Raw genomic sequence first — 12,967 nt, 5'->3', positions numbered from 1 at the left:
CTTTCATAGTTGCAGAACTCTCCAAGAGCACTCATAGTTTCATGCAGAAGACCAAAGCTTCACTTCAGAACTTGAAGATACAAGTGGGTCAGTTGAACAAGCAAGTACCTGAAAAGCCCCCTAACACTCTTCCTAGTGACACAGTGCCTAATCCAAGAGAAGAGTACAAGGTTATCATAATAGTGAGTGAATCAGTGAATGGAGAGGAAGAACAAGTTATTAAAGGACCAATTGAAAAAGAAGCTTTAGAGAAAACTGAGAATGACCCATCTTCAATTGATCATGAGAAATGTCCGTCATTACCTAAGATACCCGAGTACAAGCCGAAGATGCCATACCCTCAAAATTTCTAAAAGGAGACCGAGGATAAGGAGTTTTCAAAGTTCTTGGAAATCTTTAGAAAGTTTCAAATCAATCTTCCTTTTGCAGAAGTTTTGGAGTAAATGCCTCTCTATGTCAAGTTCATCAAGGATTTACTCTCCAAGAAGAAGACTTTAAGGGGAGATGAGACAGTGGTTCTAACTAAGAAATGTAGTGCCATAATTCAGAGCAAGTTGGCAGAAAAGATGCAGATCCAGGGAGCTTTCAGATTCCATGCACTATTAGGAGCACAACCTTTGACAAAGTCTTATGCAATCTTGGTGCAAGTATTAATTTAATGCCCTTGTCTGCGATGAAGATGTTGCAAATCTAAGAGGCACTATGATAAACCACTATTTCATGGTTTATCTTGTACTCAATTGAGTGATTTTTATCAATTTTTCACACATTTATTCATATAAATTGCATGGTTTCACCATTCCTTCCTCATTTTATGAGATTTATAAAAACATGTTTCCTATGCTTTATTAATATTAAAATTTATTTATCCTTTATTACCATTCGATGCCGTGATTTGTGTGTTAAGTATTTTCAGATTTCATAGGGCAGAAATGGCTTAGAGGACAGAAAGGAAACATACAAAAATGGAAGGAAATCATAAAAATAGAGTTTTAAAGAGAAGGCACCGACGCGAATGCATGGACGACGCGACCACGTGCCTGGCGTAAAACGCAAGCAACGCGAACGCGTGACCCACGCTAACGCGTGACAGACGCCACGTGCAGAAACTGCAGAAAATGCCCCCAGCGATTTTTGAAACCCTTTTGGCCCAGATCCAAGTCCAGAAAACACATATTAGAGGCTATAAAGTGGGGGAATGCATCCATTCTTGGCAGGTCTTCCATAATTCACAATATTAGGATGTAGTTTTTAGAGAGAGATGTTCTCTCCTCTCTCTTAGGATTAGGATTAGGATTTCTCTCAATTTTAGGACTATTTATCTTTATTACAGGTTCAATGTTCCTTTTATTTATTTTATCAATTTAGTTTATGAACTCTTTATATTTAGATTGATTTTCTATTATTAATGCAATTGAGGTATTTCAGATTTATGATTCTTATTTAGCTTTTTATATTCTTGGTTTTAATTGATTAATTGGTAACTCTTGAGTTGTTAAATTCATCGTGATTGATAATTGTTATCTTTGCTGATTGATTTAAATTCCTATAACTCTAGTCTTTCCTTAGGAGTTGACTAGGACTTTAGGTGTTAAATTGATTTATCTACTTGACTTACCTTCATAGTTAGAGGTTGACTTAGTGGGAAGCAAAATATAATTCTCATCACCATTGATAAGGATAACTAGGATAGGACTTCTAATTTTCATACCTTGCCAAGAGTTTTCTTAGTTATTGATTTACTAATTCCTGCAATTTATTTCTCTTGTTCAAACCTTTTCAAAACCCAAAAATACTGTTTTCCATAACCAATAATAAATCATACTTCCCTGCAATTCCTTGAGAAGACGACCCGAGGTTTAAATACTTCGGTTTATAAATTTTATTGGGTTTGTTACTTGTGACAACCAAAACGTTTGTAAGAAAGGAATTCTTGTCGGTCTAGAAGCTATACTTACAACGTGAATTTATTGTGAAATTTCTAGATCGCGCGAGAGTTTCGCTCTTTCACACTACCAACAAGGATAGCATTACAAAAGGCAGATAAATCTCTAAAATATGTGCATGGAATAGTGGAGAACATCTTGGTCAAGGTGAGAAAGTTCTTTTAGTGGAGAACATCTTGGTCAAGGTGGGGAAGTTCTTTCTCCCAGCAGATTTTGTGATTCTTGACACGGGAGAGGATGAAAATGCCTCTATAATCTTAGGAGACCATTCCTAGCCAATGGGAGAGCTCTTATTGATGTAGAAGAAGGTGAATTTAGTGCTTAGAATGCATACTGAGAAATTAGCTTTTCATGTATTCAAAACTATGCCTTTAATAGGCAGAGGGAAAAGGTGCTTGCAGACTGAGCTTAGTATTCAAAACCTTCAAGAACCTCCTGATAATACACTACAAGATTTACAGATAAAGCCTTCTTTGGTGGAAATCAATACAATTTTCCCTGACATCAAACCCAAGTTTGGTGTTGGGTGTGAGTCATCCACCAAGGAGTAATGTCCCAAGAAGAAAATACCCAATGGATAGAGAAATAAAAAGATCCCCTCTGAAGATTTCTCACCAGGAATGAAAGTGGTGTTAACTAAGAGTCAAGTGTTGCCTCATACAGTAAACAGAATCATCTCTCTTGAGCATATTGAGTTAATCCATGAAAACACAGGAAAAAAATTTACAGTGAGAGGTGAAGAGATAAGGCACTATGATCAACCCTCACCTTAGCAGAGCTGACCGTCAAGCTAGTGACGGTAAAGAAGCGCTTGTTGGGAGGCAACCCAACCCTGAGTATCCTCAGATTTTGTTTTCAGTTTAATTTTCGTTTATTTATAACTTCTATTCATAGTTTTCTGGGGTTTACTTATGTTTATGGTCATGCAAGGTGTTTAGAATAGGAACAGGAGAAATCTGGGGGAGAAACAGAACACCCTGGAGAGCATTTTACTCGAGTGCCAGGATGGGCGTTCAATGCCTGAGATGGCACAATTCTCAGGAACTTGCTGAAGGGTGGCACTAAACGCCAGGCAGGGCATTTAGCACCGAGGAGCACGCAATTCTAAGTGGCTTTACGTCGATTTGGGCGTTAAACGCCAAGCTGAGTGTTTAGCGCCTGAATTGGCAACAAGGGTGCTGGCGTTAAATGCCAGGGAGGGCGTTTAACACCCTGGATGATACCATTCCTCAGTTTCAAAAAAAAATCATTTGCATCACTGGCATTAAACGCTAGGGAGGGAGTTTAACGCCCTAGATGGCACAAGTTTCACAGTGTTATGGCGTTAAACGCCGAGGCTGTCGTTTAGCGCTAGCAGCACATAATTTGATTTTGAGGAAAGGGTTTAAACATTACCAATGGTAACAACAATGGGTCCCAACTACTTTAACCATCTCTTACACACTCCCCACTCCTTCTTACCCCCTATCCACTTTCCCATCCCCATTCATTCCCCTATATACCAACCATACCTCCCATTACCCTATCATATCCCAACAATCCCACCAAATATCTCTTCCCCATTCCTTAACCGTTATCCCCTCCCTATCTAATACAATTCCAATTTTTATTGATCCCATCCCCTCTCTCATACACGTAACCTACCCCCTCTATTATAAAACCCCACCCCTTTTTCACTTTCATCACACTACATCACATTTTACCATCTTACATCTCCCTCTTTCTTTACCTATTCTTCCCTTCCTTTCATTTTTTACTCTTTTCCCCTTCATAGCCGAACATGCTCCTCCCCCCTTCTATTTTCCTTTTCCTCTATTTTCATTTTTCGTATTTCCCTTTTTACTATATTTTCCCTTTTGACCTTTTCCTTCTTTATCTTTTTTATTTCTATTTCTCTATGCTTGGGAACGAACAACAGTTTTAAGTTTGGTGTTGGGGCGCTTCGCTTTTCCATTTCTATCATTATCCATATGGCACTAAAAACTGGAGAATGCTCCTACAACCAGTCCATTTGACTTTTGCCGATTCTTTTCCAAGACCCATGAGGATCACTTCAATGAAGTTGTGAGCAAAAAGAAGGTGATCCCAGAGGTCCGATTTGATTTGCAACCAGATAAATATCCAGAGATCCGAAAACAGATTCTGAGGAGGGATTGGGAAGTTCTATGCAACCCCGTGACCGATGTTGGTGTTCTAATGGTCAGGAAATTCTACGCCAATGTTTGGTTAACTTACAAGCATGTCAAGGGCATGAACCCCGACCCAAAGAATTGGCGCACTATGGTCCGAGGGAGGATCCTAGAGTTTAGTCCGGAAAGAGTCAGGGATATACTTCAGCTGCCACCATCCAGAGAGGACCCTCACTCCTACACTCACAGAGTCAACACCGATAAGAGACTGGACTAGATACTCACTGATATATGCCTCTCTGGAGCACAGTGGAGGAGGTACGCTAGAGGGCAGCCATACCAACTGAGAAGGCATGATCTGAAGCTGGTTGCTCGGGGATGGTTGGAGTTCATTCAGTGCTCCATCATCCCTACAAGTAACCGGTCTAAGGTTACTATTGACCGAGCTGTGATGATTCATTACATCATACTAGGTAATAAGGTAGAGGTGCATCGTGTGATCCCTCAAGAGCTGTACAGCATAGTGGCGAAGGCCTCCACCTCTGCTAGATTGGCCTTCCCTCACTTTATCTTCCGCCTGTGCGAGGTCGCTCGAGTCTGTATTGATGGAGATACCCCTATTGACATTGAGAGGCCGATCACTCGGAGGGATATGGAGTATGCCAAGGAGCTTAGGCGATCACTACCTCAAGAGTCAGTTCCTCCTCCTAAGCAGGAGGTGTCTAAGATACCTCAGGGATATTATTTCCCTCCTTGTGACTATTGGGATCAGTTGACTACATCTATTAGGCAGCTGACATCATCTGTTGATTAGTAGAGGATAGAGCATCAGGATCACTCTGCCCTCTTTCATTAGCTAATGGAGGAACAACAGAGCTAGAGGCGAGAGTTAGAGGAGCTGAGACACTAGAGAGGATTTCCGGGAGGGAGCGGCCACCATGACTGAGGTGGTTGAGTTTCATTATCTGCTGCTTTATTTATTTTCTATTTTTCAGTATATTATCTTATTTTCTATTATCTATTTAAAGCCCTTTCATAATTATTAGTAGTGTTTTATTGCTTTTCTAACTTAGTTATTTGATTTGATATTTTATGTTTAATTTGAAAAATGTCTCATGTATTGCTCATTGAGCTTGAAAAATCGAAAGAAAAAGAAAAGAAGTAGTAAAATGCATGAGACTTGAGTTATATATTCTAAGTTGTTCTAGTTACTTTGATGTGGTGGTATTATCTTTGATTCTAAATGTATGAATTGAATAGTTCATAATTGATATTGAAGTCAAGAATGTTGATTCTTGAGGTACATGAACTTAGAAAAATATTATGGATTCTCTAAATTGAATAAGAAGTTAATCCTTGAAGCAAAACAAACAGCAAAAAGAAAAATATTATGAAAAATCAAGGTCCAAGACTCTGAGCATCAATGGTTAGGAAGGTCAATTATGATTAAAAGCTCAAAATGTTATTTTCCTAAGCATATGCTTGTGGTGTGAATGTATCAAGTAACCCTTGAGACAGAGCACTAAGAGTCGAGAACAAGTGCAATTACAGAGTATACCAAAGGCTCTGAGCACCACTGATTGGAAGAATTAAAAGAAAAAATTAGAACATAAAGAGTTCCTCAATTAAGTGCTTGTGGTGTTCTTATGTCAAGCTAAGTTTGAGACAAAATACTTAGAGTCACGGCTAGGCTCAAGGTGCAAAGCACCAAAGAAAAGATAAGAAAAAGATGTGTTCAAGGATTAATCAAAGCTTAAGGAGGAAGAGAATCCATAATATCATCCGAGTTCTAGTTCTGAAGGATATCAACATTTCTGAGCTTTGAAGGATAGTGAGATAGCAAATCTATTCTGAATCACAGTGTCTTTAATCCCACTTAGTAATTGGATAGGAGCTTAAACGAACACTCAAGTCTTAGGCGATTTCTCTTCTTAGTCTTATATTATTTTTAGTTGCTTGAGGACAAGCAGCAGTTCAAGTTTGGTGTTGTGATGCGTGAGCATCTTTTCTCTATTTTCTATTTATTTTAGATACAAATTTATTGAGTTTTAATTAAAATTTAGTATTTGAAACCTCTTTGGATGCTACTTTGAGTTGCTTTAGTGTTTTAATTATTTCAGATGAAGTTTGGATCGGTTTGGCAGAGTTCGTGCGCAAGAAAAAAGAGAAGAGTTTGCAAGCTGCCAAGTTGGCACTAAACGCGGACCTGGACATTTAGCGCCAGTAACTCAGAAACAGAAGGGAGCTCTCAGCCTACTAGGGCGCTAAATGCCAAACCTGACATTTAGTGCCAGCAAGCCGGAATTGAAAGGAGTGATTCTGTCCCCTAGGGCGCTAAATGCCCAACCTGGCGTTTAGGGCCAGTAATGCAGATCCACTTTCACCAAAAGAGCATCTTTAGCTGGATTTAGCTTTTAATTGTTCTATTTTATTTTATTTTATTTTATTTTAGTTTTTTTTAGTTACAAACAAAATCTTCTCAGTTTAGAATTTATTATTTTATTTTAGCTTCAAATCGAATTAGGTCAGATATAAAAGGGAATTGATTCAACCCTTTGGGGGATCTTCTCTCTTACACACTGTCACATTTTCTGAACCCTAGTTTTCTCTCTGAGTCAAGAGCCACTAAACCTCCTTGTTTAAGGTTAGGAGCTCTGTTTTTTTTTTATGGATTAAGACTATTATCATTTTATTTTAATTAATGTATTGATTCAATTTCAAGGATTACTTTTAGTCTTCATCTTATGAATTTGGGTATATCGGAAGAACAACCCTTATTCTATATGCATTCTTGTTGATTCTTGGAAAAGTTATCTCATTCGAATAATAGCTTGAAAGTAAATTCCTCCTAAACTGCTAATTACTTGGACTTAATGGGATACGTGACATATAATCATCTTATATTTGGGTAATTACGGTTTTTGTGGCCAATAAACTAGAATTGAACCTAACCCTCTAATCTACATTAGTGACCAAGGAATTAGCGGTTCATTAGGTTAGAGGAGACTAAATCACTAAAGAATTAGGGTTTAGTCAATTACAATTTGCCATGAAATGAATCTTACATGATTAAAATAGTTGGTAAGAAAACCTAATCCGGAAGAATAAATAACTCCGTCCGAAACCTTAACTGTCTTTTCACACACATTTCACACAAATTCTACTGTTTGTTTTCTCACTCTCTCGTTGGTATTTTAATGCTTTTGAACCTCAAAATACTATTTTCGGCTTGCCTGACTAAGTGATTCATTCAACTATTGTTGCTCAGTCCATCAATTCTCATGGGATCAACCCTCACTCACCTGAGATTACTTGGTACGACCCGGTACACTTGCCGGTTAGTTTGTGGACTTTAAACTCCGCACCATTAAGCAGAAAAACTGTTCATACCCTGACCTAAAATATTAAGTCAGGCCCAAAAAGAATAAAAGCCCACCCAAAAAGGTGGCCTCATCTACTTATCCGACCTCATAGATGAGAAGTTTCAAATTGTATGATTTACCCAATCACCCACTAATCACTGAGTTAAAATCGCGCATCTCGCCTTATTATTTTGAGAATAATGCTACACATCCAAGTCATTTTTTTAACTAAATCCACCCAAGTTAATCTAACATAACAAAAATAAGTTATGGCTAACATTATTCTAAGTCTTATTATTTAACTTGGTTGAAATTGGTTCATAAAAAGACTTGGATGTGTGGCATTACTCTTTGTTGTAAATTCTTATTTATCATCTGGTATCAGTTACAGGTCGTAGGTAAATTCTTATTTATCTACAAGTTCTATGGTTCTTATTTAGTCTCTTTGTTTTCTCTTTTTAATGTTTACAAATTCACTTTAGAGTCCACAAAAATAAAAAAAATAAAAAAAATTCTTATTTAATTTTTATTTATGCAATTATTCTATTTTAAAGTTAGTGTTTGCCAAAAAAAAAGAAAGAGTCGCAAAAAAAATGGTGATGAAGGAATCTCATATGTTAAAAACGGTTTTCAGTTACAAATTCCTGCATTTAAAGGAAGTGATGATCTGAAGCTTATTTCGGATGGAAAAGGAAGGTAGAGTCGATTTTTGTAAATTGTATTCTTTTAGAGAAAAAAAAGGTTCGACTAGTACAAGCCAATTTTTTCGATGATGCCCGTATATGGTGGATTGTATTAGGAAGATCTAGAAAACATTACAGAAAAAAGTCCAATTTACAGTTGGGAGAAGATGAAGAAGATCATGAGGAATCAGTTTGTGTCATCATCATACCACATGAGGAATCGGGTTGTGCCATCATCATACCACAACGAATTTTTTTTGAAAAATTTTGTATGTTGCAACAAGGTTCACAATTAGTGATGGAGTACCATAAGGAGTTTCTATATTTGATGGACAAGGCTAATATTAAAAGGAGTCCTGAGGTTCTTATGGAACGATTTTTATTTGGATTAAACGAAAAACTTGCAGATAAAGTCCAACGTTACCATTATGCGACCATGGAGGATTTGGTTAAATTGGCCATTGACATGGAGTAAATGCAACAATTTATAGCAACTTGGGGTTCCAAAGGAGCAAAATTTGAGGATCAGACAAAAGTCAAAGTTCCCGATTTCAAGAAGAATATTATATATCGACATAAGAAGATGATTTCTTTTACGCTTATCTTTAATTCTTATTCAAAGTCAGATATGGAAGAATTTGTTGAGTATGCTATGGATAAAGATGTGTCTTGGAGGATTCAAATGTGCAGAATTTTTCAACTTGGTCTTTGGAATGTGAGCAATTTGAAAAATATGAGAGAAAAGAAACTGAGAAAAAGAGTGACTATTTGAGTGAAAAGAATTCATATTTGATTGAAAGCGAGAGTTTTAAGAGAAAAGAGGAGAATAGCGAGTGAGAGGAGTCAATGAGTGAAAAAGAAACTGAGAGATACAAACACACTTGTGAGAGAGATCTAGACAGTTCTAGCTTAGAGAAGAGCACATTAGTATCATTGAATTCCAAAGAAATTGTTCAAAGTTTTACAGATTTACTAGTCAATTATGGAGGCATTAATATGGATGAAGAGGAAGAAAGACAACTAATTCTAAATTGTGGACAAGATTCTAGGACGAATCTATTTGAAGAGGGAGAGGATGATATGCGTTCAGAAGGGTATTTTCGTCATTTTAAAGACAAGGGGGTAGAATGGTACTCTTGTCACGTTTAAAGATCTAAATATTAGAAGAATTATACTATGCCGGTCTTGGATATCAAGGAGACCAAGAGTTCGTCTCAAAAAATAGTGGTGTTGAAATTACGGCAACTCATAAGGCTCATTGGACTATGTCAAGACAGGAGGAGGTCCAACAGTGATAGCTATTAATTTTCGAATATCTTATCTTATCTTTTAATTAGTTTGTTAGGGACCTATTTAAATCCCTTTGGTGAGATAATTTACACAATTTTGATGAATAAAATTTTCAGATATTTTATGCATATTTTTTTAGTGTGATTAAGTGAGGTGAGTGATTTGTTTCGCTTGTTGTATAAAGAAGATTGAAGGATCCAACACTAAGATAATTTTGTATGCTAATATCTTATTTTAAAATCATTCATCTTTCTTATTCTTTAAAATTGTCATCTTTCCTATTCCTATTATTTAAAACGTTCTATTTTAAAGAATTCAGCACAAATAAACATAGTTATTAATTTAAAACTTAAAATATAGATGAGATATAAATTATTCCTAATTTCACTCTTAGGATCTCTGCGGCATGCAACCAGGTAATGCATCTTCTCCAGTTTCTCCCTGTTCTCATCAAATCGTTATGCTCTTCTTCCTTGCTAGGTTTCTTCGTCTCTATGAATATATGATTATTATTAGTGATAAACGGAGGTTTGATTAACATATGAATAATATATGGTCATGACTAGAAGCAACTAATTAGAAAAGCTTGCACCACTTCCCTATGCTTAATTAGGGTTTCACCTTACTAGAATTCCTCCTCTAGAAACTAATTGAGCTCGTAAATATTTATTCTATTCTATATATAAATCATGGTTTCTGGTTTGTGTTTCCATTAAAATTATTCAGAGCCAGCACGCATGGAACCATCGCGAATGCCATACAATCTTAGACGTCGTGATCGTAAAGTCGACTACAGCTATCGAAGACCAAAAAGGGTTACACGTGAAGAATCTATTAGGAATGAGGAGGCGGAAATTCAGCTTCAACTTGATGATCCTATTAGTCAAGAGGAAATAGAGTAAGTAAACGTGATTTTTTGGTTATTATAACATACATTATTTCTTTTATTTATATGTGCCTTTTACAGGGATCAATATGAACGCTTATGTAAGAAGTACTATCTTGAGAAACTGTTTCCTTATCCATTAATGGCAATGAAGCACTACAACAACGACAGGAAAGAGGTTTATTATTAACATTTCATTCTTATATATTTCTGTTGATTTCCTTTTTGGTGTCTACAGTTTTTTTCCTTGTTATTTGTTTTTCAGGAAGAACAATTTAAGGTTACTGATAATGTTCGGGATATATCGATGTGGTGTGGGAAGGTTGGTGGTTTTCGTGCATTGCACTTTAGGGCTAGGCCTAAAAAAGTTGGTGAAATCTTGCCCAACTCATCAGATGAAGTTCCTACTGTTGATTTTTTTGCCTTGATCCATCATATGCCTAATGATGAAGTTCATGTGAGTTACTGTGAGCGAAATCCTAATCCGAACCCTCCAGAAAAAGGTATATATTTTCTCTTAACTGTTGTTTGCCTTGTTCTGTGAATAATAATGTTGCCACTACAAATTGTTAGCAATTTATTTTCACTTTTTATATTATGGTGCAGATACTCCTCTTTCTCGATATGTTCCCTTGCGATGCGAAGTTTGTGGTCTTGCTGATGCAGAAGCTGTGAAGGCAAAAAATAAAGGGAAATGAGGTTTTGTTTAACTACTACTTTCTGCTTTGCTTTTGATCATATCTTTCCCTGCAAATAATATCCCAAATCAGTCTCCGAAGGTCTTTTTAACGAGATAATTTAATCTTCCAACAAATTTTAATTATCAAATCAGTCTCTAATCTTTTATTTTGTTAGACATGTCAATCCTTACATCAATTTTTAGTAAAACATTACACATATCAGGCTCATCCGTTATTTTTATTTTTGGTATTGGGACCATAGACCCAGTCAATCGTTATTTAGTAGAAGATATAACTGTTTCTAAGCATTTTTTAAATTCTCAAATCAATCCCTCTATATTGACAAACAATTTGATATAAGAACTGATTTGTTTAGCAAAAAAGTTTAGAGACTGATTTAGTGATTAAAATTTGTTTTTGACCAAAAATTTCTTAAAAAATGAATTGAGTATTACTCTATATATTTTTATTAACATGCTTATACATGATGTTAACTGTTTTACGTTTTTCCTTTTTGATTTTACATTTGATGCAGTAGGGATCCAAATGTCCGAGATTAATGAACTATTTGAGAGCCATGATACGATGTGCCCTTTCAAAGAAGACTTGAAGGACTGTCAAGTACCTTTCTAGAAGTACATAGTTATAACTGTTAGTTGGACTTTTTTTCTAATTGACAACACAATAACTGATAACACAAGCAGAGAATTCAGTTTCCTTCATGTCTATTGTTATCGTTACTTATATTTTAAACAAAGCTTGCATCTTGATTTGGATTATGTATCCTGGATACATTTAAACATTCTTGGCATTTGGTAGATGCAATAGAGTAATAGACTATTTTCTTTGGGTCATAGATGGAATAGACTAAAACCTAAATTGTTGTGGTACTTATAATTGAAGCCAAGAGAGCTTGATATACATTGACCCAATTTAATCTCAACTATTTTTAATTTCCCAAAACACGAAGCTCAATCGTTTGCAAGAAGTCTAAGGTATAGACACTGAAAAATATCCATACCTATGGACATTAGGTGTCTTCTTTAGTAGATTGACATGTGTTGCTAAAAGGATTCGAAAGTTTTAGAAAATGCATATACTCTGGGGACAAAACAGGTGGTGATAGGAAATCAGATTTTATTTATCTGCCTTATGATAAAGATTATGACTAAAGTTAAATGGTGAATTATATGGTAAAGATATAAGTTTATAGATTTTTTTTTATAGAATGAAAGAGAAATTAAAAAAGGTAGGACCTACATTTTGAATAGCAATAAATAATAAAAAATAATTATAAAAAGAATTTATTTTTTCTCTATATAACACTTTAATTTATATAGTAGAGTGTAGAGTGTCAAATGACCAAATTATTAAATTGGCTAAGTGGCTTTTTGAGCTTAATATTGTATTATTATATACTTTAATATTTATTTGTGTTTTTTATTTCTATGATTATTAATTCAATATAAGAATAATATAATTATTCACACAATTTAATATAATCACAACATAATATTGATATTACTAAACTTAATTTAAAAAACTGTCATATATAAAAAAATTAAACCTCATTTGAATAATTTTTAAATTTTTAAATTAGTAAAAAGTTTCAATGAAAAGAAGGCTAATTTGTGTTATATTAAAGATCGTATGTCAATAACATCTAATATTATAGTATTAAATAGATCTAATTATAAAATTTATGTACACAAAGAATACCTTTTTTTTATTTTCTATTTAATTTAATTTTATAATATATTTACTGAGCCACGTATAAAACCTATCTCTATATTTGATTTTGATACTAGAGAACAAAAATTTTAGCAAGGAACAAAAAGAAGTAAAAAAAAAGGATTAAATCGGTAGTTTTTCTTTAATCTTCCCTTTTCGGGTTGCTGATCGGATAGAGGGTTCACTGTGATTGGGATCATAAAAAGGGAGGGAGGAAACAATACGACGTGAACTTTTCTCTTAGTCTTCTATCCTCTTTT

At 35.2% G+C, this 12,967-nt stretch overlaps 1 protein-coding gene across 1 annotated transcript; it reads left to right on the top strand.

Moving 5' to 3' along the window:
- Positions 10,140-11,872, top strand: LOC110264094. The gene is made up of 5 exons (XM_021105824.1): positions 10,140-10,308; positions 10,378-10,474; positions 10,562-10,799; positions 10,903-10,995; positions 11,512-11,872. Exons 1-4 carry the CDS (start codon positions 10,148-10,150, stop codon positions 10,992-10,994), a joined length of 588 nt encoding a protein of 195 aa, XP_020961483.1. The 5' UTR covers positions 10,140-10,147; the 3' UTR covers position 10,995; positions 11,512-11,872.

The sequence above is a fragment of the Arachis ipaensis genome, chromosome B06 (genome assembly GCF_000816755.2).
Source record: "Arachis ipaensis cultivar K30076 chromosome B06, Araip1.1, whole genome shotgun sequence".
NCBI lineage: Eukaryota > Viridiplantae > Streptophyta > Magnoliopsida > Fabales > Fabaceae > Arachis > Arachis ipaensis.
The sequence above is the reverse complement of the archived record's forward strand: the minus strand, read 5'-3'. Positions and strand labels throughout refer to the sequence as shown.

Bases quoted from the DNA above. Each gene is read 5' to 3' on its own strand.
- LOC110264094 (XM_021105824.1), top strand. From the start codon at position 10,148: ATGGAACCATCGCGAATGCCATACAATCTTAGACGTCGTGATCGTAAA. The intron at 10,309-10,377 runs GTAAGTAAACGT...TGCCTTTTACAG, and splicing joins ATTAGTCAAGAGGAAATAGA to GGATCAATATGAACGCTTAT. The intron at 10,475-10,561 runs GTTTATTATTAA...TTTGTTTTTCAG, and splicing joins ACAACAACGACAGGAAAGAG to GAAGAACAATTTAAGGTTAC.